Source organism: Mus pahari, chromosome 4 (assembly GCF_900095145.1).
Source record: "Mus pahari chromosome 4, PAHARI_EIJ_v1.1, whole genome shotgun sequence".
Taxonomy (NCBI): Eukaryota; Metazoa; Chordata; class Mammalia; order Rodentia; family Muridae; genus Mus; species Mus pahari.
The window spans coordinates 92,922,866-92,932,722 of NC_034593.1; the positions used below are offsets into that span (position 1 = coordinate 92,922,866).

The 9,857-nt window shown below is 44.3% G+C and overlaps 1 protein-coding gene across 4 annotated transcripts in view; it reads left to right on the forward strand.

Moving 5' to 3' along the window:
* Dennd2c (DENN domain containing 2C) overlaps nt 1-9,322 on the forward strand; it is a 68,389-nt gene extending 59,067 nt beyond the window's left edge. For all 4 annotated transcript variants that reach the window (XM_021196483.2, XM_029538135.1, XM_029538137.1 and 1 more), the window contains 5 exons: nt 1,141-1,182; nt 2,185-2,290; nt 4,287-4,523; nt 5,695-5,781; nt 7,408-9,322. In XM_021196483.2, the coding sequence (XP_021052142.1) occupies nt 1,141-1,182; nt 2,185-2,290; nt 4,287-4,523; nt 5,695-5,781; nt 7,408-7,439 (504 nt within the window). In that variant the 3' untranslated portion in view covers nt 7,440-9,322. The remainder of the gene's footprint in view (nt 1-1,140; nt 1,183-2,184; nt 2,291-4,286; nt 4,524-5,694; nt 5,782-7,407) is intronic.
* The last annotated feature ends 535 nt before the right edge of the window (nt 9,323-9,857 follow it).

The following is a 9,857-nucleotide window of genomic DNA, read 5'->3' on the forward strand; positions in this document are numbered from 1 at the left end:
GAGTGCTGGGATTAAAGGCCTGCGCCACCAGGCCCGGCTTACCCTCTGTGATTTGTAAGATAGCCTTGTTGTTATTGTTTATTCTGTTTGATGGTTCTGGGGATGAAACCCAGGCTACATAGTCAAGCTTCAGCTCATCCCAGTGTTTTTATAGTCTAGAAACCAGCTTCCTGGTTTGTTCATTTTGTTTCGTTTTATTTTGGAGAGGGTCTCAGGAAGCTCGGGCTGACCTCACACTCGCTCTGTAGCTATGCATGAGTTTGAGTCTCTGATTATGTGACTCAGCCCTCCTAGTTCTGAGGTGACGGACATTAGGTAGCACACTGGTGTATTCAGTGCGAAGGATCACATGCCGGGCTCTACATGCAAGGCAAGCGTGCTGCTGACTGGGCCACAGTGCCGCCCCTGAGCTTTTGTTTTCCAAAACAATGATCTGAATTTGTTTTCTGGGGTGTATGTGTTTTGTTGGATTTTGGGGTGAAGGGCACGATATCGTCAGGGTCTCACTCTATCCAGGCTGGGCTGGAACTTGGAAGGCGTCCTGTCACAGAGTCCAGACTGCTGCTGTTTTATCTTACACCACTATACTCAGTCCAGAATGACTTTTTTTTTTTTTTTTTTTTTTTAATGCAGGGGGGGTGTTCGTTTTGATGTGGTTAGGATGCCAGTCTTTTCACTTATGACTGATGTTTTCGTGAGCAGCTTAAATGTTCACATTAACTTAGTGAAGAGGAAGATCCCTCCTCTGTTACCTCCCTATTAGTTTGCTTGTGAGATTTTGTCTCTAGCTCCGCCCTGTACTTCGCTGGTTTGCAAATGTGTGGTATAGAGATGACTTGGGGATTTCCCATCTCTGGAGCGACCCATCTCTTCAGTATCTCTAGCTGAAAAGGCGTTCTTCCCCATTTCACCACACTGACTCCGTAAATCCCTGTAATATGTAATTGTGCACATCTTTTTCTTTTTTAAATTCATTAGTTGTTTTGATGGATTAACTTTTAAATTGGCTGCAATGTTAAGTTAATTTTGTTTGAAACTTCCCATGGCCTGAAAGAATCAAAAAGCCCATCCTGGTCTGGCAGTGCCTGATCTATCTGTGAGTGTCTCTGGTTTAACCTGCCTGCCTCCTTTATTTCATAGGTGCTGATAGTTGATCTCTGTGCAGACAGGTTCCTACAGGAGGTGAGTGACAAAGGAGATGGTTACATAATGTTTGGGGACATAGGTGTCTCTGTAGGCAATCACAATTAGACAGAAAATACATGAAAGTACTTAGAGAGTATGACTCAGAAAGAACTTCCAGTTCATACCCATCTCTGAGTTGACACTGCAGCTAACCATACAAGATTGTCCTGAAATTTTTGGCTTGAGTGTATAGGTGTCCATCCCAAAGGAGGAAACAGCATAAATGTTGTTCTCAAAAGAAGTAACCATCCCTTCACCTCCAGAGGGGTTGGCATTTAAGCCTCTGAGTTAGTAAATTTACTAGACTGAGAAGCAGTTCAGTGGTAGAGTACCCATCTAGATACATAAGCTCCCATGTCCAACTCAGCACCGAGAGAGAGAGAGAGAGAGAGAGAGAGAGAGAGAGAGAGAGAGAGAGAGAGAGAGAGAGAGAGAGAGAGAGAGAGAGAGAGGAGGAGAGAGAGACTTACTAACTTGGCTCTTTGTAGATTCTGAGGCAGTTAGAATCTGAAGATGAGTAAGACAGAGTCTGCTAGAAAAGAGCAGGAGGTATTTCCGAAATGCCTTAGAGATCTGAACGAGGAATACTGGCATGGAAAGAGGTGCTCCTATCCAGTGGATGCTCAAGGGGAAAGGGAGACAGCGAGCAGTGAGTCTCAGTGCAGCTCAGCTTAAGTGTGGAAACTGGACCCCTCTCGAGAATCGCTTGCTTCCTCATGTTTAGTCGCCATTTGTTGGGGAGTAGCCTTGGAGGCAAGGAGTGAAACTTGTAGATGAGAGATTTTGCAGAAAAGCACCAGAGAATTTTACAAGATGTTGCTTGATTTAAAAAGGAAAGTTAAAATGCACTGTAAACATCATGCATTTTGGCTCTATGTAGGTGATGGAATTTCAAAGGACTCTCTAGGCAGAATATTACAACTCCGCCTCTGATGGGGGCTGTGGCTTGCACTTGTCTGACACTCTCGTAAGGCTCATGCAGAGTTGCTTCTCTCTCAGGTCTCTGATGAGGATGAAATTCTGCCACCTAAACTTCAGGCGGCCTTGGTGCAGATTTTAGAAGATCGAGATGAAGTCTTGGCCCAGGAACGGCAGTTTTCACAAGGTATGGGCCAAGGACTAAAGGTTAAAGCAGTGAACACTCACTGCAGAGCCAGCACTCAGTTAAAGGATGTGTCAAAGTAATGCACCTTGAGCATTCACACCCTTTATTACCGGTCCCCAAAGTGTTAGCCCCCCTTCTGTCGCGGGACCTTTGAAAATTACATTTATAGAATGCTTGCTTCATATAGGTCTGTCTCATATGTCATTTTCTCTTTGAATTAGTCCTGTCCCGTAAAAAAAAGTCCTCCTTCACCAGTACTAGCTCATATCTTCCCTCCTGCCCCTCCCCCCCATGGCTCTTATAAAGTATGTGTCATGGGCGTGGAGACACGTACTTGGGAGGCAGAGTCTGGGTCTCTATGAGTTCCAGGCCAACCTGGTTTACACAGTGAGTTCCAGGTCAACAAAGGCTACCTAATAAGACCTTGTTTCAAAAAAGAAAAACAATAATCCCAGCACTTGGGAGGCAGAGGCAGGTAGATTTCTGAGTTCGAGGCTAGCCTGGTCTACAGAGTGAGTTCCAGGACAGCCAGGGCTACACAGAGAAACCATGTCTCAACCCCCCCCCCCAAAAAAAAAAGAAAAGAAAAGAAAAAAGAAAAAGCAGTGTCCTTATGGAGAAGTGAGGCTGTCTACTGATAGGATTTAGTGGGGTGAGAAAGCCTGGTTCTGAGGCAGGGTGTGGTAACAAGCCTTTAATCCCAGCATGGAGACAGACACAGGTGGATCTACATACGAGTTCTAGGCCAGGCTAGAAAAAGCTTGTCTTAAACCACCTCCCCTCAACCCCCCCACCCCTGCAACTGAAGTGTTATTTTGCCAGGAGTAGACATTCACTCGTGTAGTGTCAGCACTTGGAAGGTAGTAAAGGATCTGAAGTTTGAGACCACACCAGACCAGCTTGGTGACAGAAAGAGCTGAGAGAAAGAGGTGCATATTAGAGTAAAAATGTTTGGACAGACAAGTAGCTAGAGAGCAATGGAAGTATTTCTGATTATTATCTTTTAAAGAGCACTTGGTGTAGTGCCAATGCACTTAATACTCAAAAAAATTTTTACTGCAATAAATTGTAGTGCAGTATGAGGTGAGAAGATCAAGAGGCAAGTGATTTGTAGAAAAATATAATACATTTGTGTTTTGACATCTTATTTTAATTGGCTCATAGCCTACCAAGTTTTATATGTTTTCTGATATGGTGACTTTTAGACAAATGAAATTTATGTACTTTATAAATGATGCAATTATAATGGGACAGCCAAATGATGACAGACATAGACAGCCTGAGAATAGAAAGGGTGAAGTGCCGGTCTGGAGATTCCGACGGACTGCACATCCGGCTCTGTTGGTGCAGGTTGGCCTTGTTTGTGCTGCTTTTCCTGCATGGCACAGGATCTCAGGCAGCCCACACCACGCTGAGTTTACTGTAGAGCTGAAGATGATCTTGGACTCCTGATTCTCCTGCCTCCGACTCCTGCTAAGATGACAGGTGTGAGCCACCACACATGACTGGCAGTTGACTTTTTAAGGTGCAGAGGAGAATGTTGAAGAGAAGTGGTTAAAGGATGACACTCGGGAGGATGAAGAGAAAGAGAGAACCAGAGAGTCTCACAGTCGAGACAGGAGCCAGAGACCGAGAGAGCAGAGCAGTGCACAGATGTAGCAGGACCGAGGAGACCCAAGTGGAGAAGAAGCAGGCTGCAGCTGCATTCTCACTGGTGGCTTTTGAAAGAGTATGAGGTCATGGAGTGGAAGCCAGGCTGGGCAGTAGGAGTGTTGAGGGAAGAAAATGAAGGTCAGGACAGAAGCCATTTGCTTTTTGCATGCCATGGGCTGTGTAGCAAGCTAGGAATGCACATTCCTAAATCCTCACTTTTTCATGACTCTTTAGACATGGCTTCAACATGTCAGGGTTCCTCCACCCACATGGCTTCCTCGTGTCAGGGTTCCTCCACACACAAAACTAAGATTTTCCCCTTATTTCTTTCATTTTGAAACAGAGGTGACACTCAGTTCTCTGGTGTCGGAAGCATTTGTCAGGTTTTTTGTGGAGCTCGTGGGGCATTATTCTCTGAACATGACTGTAACAGAGCGTGGGGAGCGTGTGTTCCAAAGGGAGCCATTCCGGAAGTCCCACACTTCCCGAAGCGTCCGCCACTTCCTAGATCTCTTCATGGAGACACAGATGTTTGCAGGATTTGTCCAGGACCGGGAGCTTCGGCAAAGCGGAGTTAAAGGTGGGCTTTACAGGAACCGCTGCCTCCTTATCTTATCCTAGTCAGGGTTCTGTTGCTGTGAACAGACACCATGACCACAGCAGCTCTTATAAAGGAAAGCATTGAATTGGGGCTGGCTTACAGTTTAGCTTTATAGTTCATGATCACTGTGGCGGGAAACATGGTGGGAAACCTGGTGACGTGCAGGCGGACATGGTGCTGGAGGAGCTGAAACAGCTATATCTGGATCAGCAGGCAGCAGGAAGAGACGGAGACACACTTCCCCCAACAAACCCACACCTATTCCAGCAAGGCCACATCTCCTAATAGTGCCATTTGATGTGACCCTGTGTGTGCCATTTTCTTTCAAACACAACATGTGGAGAATTCTTAGAAGGATTGAATAATAGATAAGATGTGTAGACTATCAAAGCACATCTGAGTTACTGTGGGATTATGTGTAATACTGTTTAATTTAAGGATAATATACTGTAGTAAGAATAGGATTAGGGATACAGAGATGGATCATCCGTTAAAGGTGCTTGCTAGCAACCCGACAATCTGAGCTCTATTCCTGGGCTCGGTGATGGAAGGAGAGAACAGACACCCACAGGTTGTCCTCTGACATCTACATGTATGTTGTAGCATGCACATGCCTACCCCACACACATACATAAAAGCATGAACACATACAAAGTTAACAGCTAGAAATAAGATCATTAAAGAAAAGACTCATCCTATGCTTGGGGTAGCTCAGTAGTAAAGAACCTACCCAGCAAAGATCAGAGTTTACCCACACCACTGCCGAAAGGAGGAAGAAAAGTGTCTTCTTAGTTAGGATTTTCCTGCTGTGAACAGACACCATGACCAAGGCAAGTCTTATAAAGAACAACATTTAATTGGGCTGGCTTACAGGTCCATCATCATCATCAAAGTAGGAGCATGGCAGCATCCAGACAGGCATGGTGCAAGAGGAGCTGAGAGCTCTACATCTTCATCTGAAGGCTGCTAGTGGAAGACTGGCTTCCAGGCAGCTAGGGTGAGGGTCTTAAAGCCCATACCCACAGTGACACAGCTACTTTAACAAGTGCCACTCACTCCCTGAGCCAAGCATATACAAACCATCCCAAAAAGGAAAGGTCTAATTTTCAGGCTGGCATGTTCAACAGTCTCACTGATGTCTTCTTCATAGGTTTGTTTGAAGTCCGGGCTCTTCAATATTTGGAAACAATTCCTGAGTCGGAACCCAGCGGAGTGAATAGAATTTTACGGAGTCTTGGTGAGTCGCTTTGCCCTATTGGATAATTAACCTTGTGGTATAAGTCCCTAAGTCATGACCATGAAGCTTCTCTAGGTTGTACTCTTTGGGGATACATTTTAAAAAGTAGTTCTATTTACCAGAAAATAATGTATTTAAATATACAGATAAATTTTGCATATAATTCTAGTGTGTCCATGGACTTCAAACTTAAAATCCCTGGGGGCTGGGAAGCAGAAGAGGATGCCTCAGACTTATTCTGCATTTTTGTTTGTTTGTTTTGTTTTTGTTTTTTCGAGACATGGTTTCTCTGTGTAGCCCTGGCTGTCCTGGAACTCACTTTGTAGACCAGGCTGGCCTTGAACTCAGAAATCTGCCTGCCTCTGCCTCCGAAGTGCTGGGATTAAAGGTGTGTGCCACCACTGCCCAGTGCAAACCATGCTTTTTATTGGACTTACAGGAATATGGGGGAAGGGTTACTTATAGGAGCCNTGTAGCCCTGGCTGTCCTGGAACTCACTTTGTAGACCAGGCTGGCCTTGAACTCAGAAATCTGCCTGCCTCTGCCTCCCAAGTGCTGGGGTTAAAGGCGTGTGCCACTACCGCCTGGCTCTTATTCTGCATTTTATAAACATAGGTCCTTATGATTTTTAAATTCTGGAATGATGTGAGGACAGTGGTTGCCTGTCACAAGACAATTGCCTTAAACTCTGAGCTTTGGAATGTATGCCCCTGATTAGACCCTGTCCTTAACTTGCTGAGAGACCGTGGGCAATTATGCCGCAGGCTGTGATTTCATCCACACCTTGGGATAGGTTAGATCAGATGATAATCTTTAGGGACTTTAGAGAGGTCTCTCTTGAGCGTTTAGAAATCTCTAGGGAGTGAGCCAGGTAATTTGAAACTCAGTCCAATTGAAAACCACTTGTATTAGATTATGTCTTGAGTTCTTTTCTGACTCTACAATTAGACATTCATGGGTTTTTTTAGTGGCTAAACCCATCAACTAATAGCTTTCCATTAGTGGAACAGAAAGCCTAAAGTAATAAAAGTGAGGCACTAGAGCAGTGGTTCTCAGCCTGTGGGACACAGCCCGTTTGCAAACCTCTGTTTCCAAAAATATTTACAACTCATGGCAGTAGCAAAATTACAGTTCTGAAGGAGCAAAAATGATTTTATGGTTAGCAGGTCACCACAGCGTTACATGGTTTCTGCGTTAGGAAGGTTGGCGACCACCATTCTGAAGGCTTACTTAGGCTCCTAGTTTGGGGAGTTTCAGCCCATGGCTGACTGGCCCTGATGCTTTTGGGCCTGTGGCAAGACACAGTAGAAGAACCTGCTTGTGTATTGGTTGCTAGGAAGCAGAGCCAGGAAGGGACCAAGTATCTGAAAGGCACACTCGTGAACAGGTCTCCTCCCTCTAGGGCCCGCCTTTTAAGGTTCCATTACTTTCCAATGGAGCCACGAGCTGGGGACCAAGCTCTTACACATAGGACTTTGGAAGACACTTATTCAAAAATGACCGAGAGCACTTGACAAGGCAGCTAATCTCCTGAGTGATTCGGAAGGGCTAGGTTCTTAGTCCCTTGGCTCGGGTGTACAACAGATGAAGATGAAGTAAATTCAAAGATTTTTTTTCTCTTTCCAGGAAGCAAAATGAAATTTCTTCACAAGAAGTGAAATCTTTTCTTCATTCTAAGCATAACTGGAAGTGCCAAAGACAGTATTCTCCCAAGGATCCGGATGCTCGGGAGAGTCCTGTAACATCTGTGATTGTAAAAGGAGAAAGACTGTTGGAAAACTCTCCTGTTGCTACAGACCGACTGGGAGCAGTCTAGGACCAGTGCACTCTCTTCTCCTTCTGATTTGGGAACTGTTTGTTTGTTTGTTTGTTTGTTTGTTTGTTGTTTTTGAGACAGGGTCTCTCTCTATAGCCCTGACTGTGATGGAACTCGTTCTGTAGATTGGGCTGGCCTCAAATCCTGATGTAACAAATCTCAAAGATCTCACAGAGGTCTGCCTGCCCCTGCCTCCCGAGTGCTGGGATCAAAGGCGTATACCACCATACCTGGGCACGTTATTTTTTACAGTGGTGTTTTATCTTTGGTTATTGATGGGTGCATGAACCTCTGCTTTGTGCTTGGTCTATGAAAGTAGTCCTTTACAAGGAGACGACTCAGAAATACTTGGTGTTGCATTTTTCTAAAAACAATGCAATGATGAGATTGACAGAGAAATAAGGAGAATAATGAGTTTCAGGTACTAGAGAGACAGACATGGAAGACACCACGGTCACACGATTCTCATCACTGAAGCATCAGGTTGCTTTAAATACATGGATGGTTTGTGATTTCCAATTCCAGTACTGTCACCATTGATAACCCCCCCGCCTCTTGTCCCATGTCCTATCTTGGAGAATTTCACTCATGTTAGAACTTTAAAAAAGCAGACACCAGGCAGGGCCTCCTCAAAACACGTGTCCTGCTGGGATAGCTTGCTTCTCACATATCAGCATTATGCTTTATGGAATGGAGCCAGTATGAAAATGTCCTTTTAAGGACATAGCTAGCTGAGTTTTGGTGTCTACAATTTGCTGCACTGTGATAATCTACATGTCATCTTATTCAAGCTTTAGATCAGCTTCATAATATTCTACAAGAAACTGGAGTTCAGAGAAGCTAAGGAATTTGGCCAGTTATACACAAGACAGAACTAAGCCAAACACTTGACTTATGAACACATACAAAGCTGGTTAGTCCTACAGCTGTAAACAACTCTCTATAGTGATGTTTAAGGTTCTCTGTGGAGCACACCAGAGCTTCCTTTTGGCTCTGATGAGACTTTAAGCTATGGGGTATAGACAAGGTTTGTTCTTTGTTTCTTCTTTTGCTGCTGGGGATAGGACTCAGGGCCTTCAGTGTGCTCTGCCACACTGGTGATTTTTTTTTTTTTTACATCGGTGTGAGTTTTTAGTGTTTCCTAAGCCTGTACCTCTTCATCAACTAGATGCTGAAAATCTAAAGTAGGAGTAGCACCTGGGAAAGGGAGTTTGTCAGTGAGGGTGCAGTTTTCATTGATAAGTGGGAGATGTTGTGGTAAATGTCAGTTGTTTTCTGTAACCTTTGCTCACGGCTTTACCTGGCATGGAAAATATTCATTCGGACTTGGAAAGTGTTGCTCGTTGTATTGGGATACAACTCACTGACGTGTACAGTATTGTCATTGTCACTCATACAAGTGTGTTGGAATGAATCCATTTAAGACTGGTGCTGTGCAATATAGTTCCTACACGTGGGTCCAGAGACGAGAACTGAGCAATGTAGTTCCTACACTCTCCACGTGGGTCCGGGGAAGAGAACCGTGCCTGTCTTCTCAAATGTTAGTGCAGCTCACCCCAGGAGAGCTCCTCCCAGACAGCTCTCTTCCTACGCTCCAGTCCCGATAGAACAATTCATAACTGATTGTTTATAAGATGGGGAAGGAGGGTTTACTGTGGTCAATCGTGACTGTCCCTCTGCAGGGAGACTTTGCTTCTGGGAGAGTCTTTCCTTCTTACAATCTAAAGCTGCTTCCTTTCCTTGAGTTTGTTGTAATTTGTTTTTGTAAATGTTGTGAATTCTAAATATGTTTGTAAGAAGAATTGTTCAATATTTCTATCAAATGTTTACAGATAAAGGCATTTTAAAAAACATCCCACAGATCTCTTGGAGAATTTAAAATAAATGCACATAAGATGTGTAGTGTTTACTTTTCTATTGCAGTGATAGAACACTGACCAAGCAGCTTAAAGAACATTGACCTTGGCTTACATTCCAGGGCTGAGAGTTAATTCAGGTGGAGAAGCATGAAGGCAGTCTGTAGTGGGAGAGTTCACATTTTCAAAGGGCAACTTGAAAGCAGAGAGCTAAAGTAGCCCATTTGCAGATAGGGCTCCAGCTTAAACCTCTGCAACAGCGCCACCAGCTGGGGACTGAGGGTTCAAATCCCTAAGCCTATGTATGAGAGGCAGTTATCAAATCACAACACACACTTTACATAAACCCATAGACAGCACATTTATGCAATGTAAAGTCATAAATACCTAAATCCAGCTTAGAC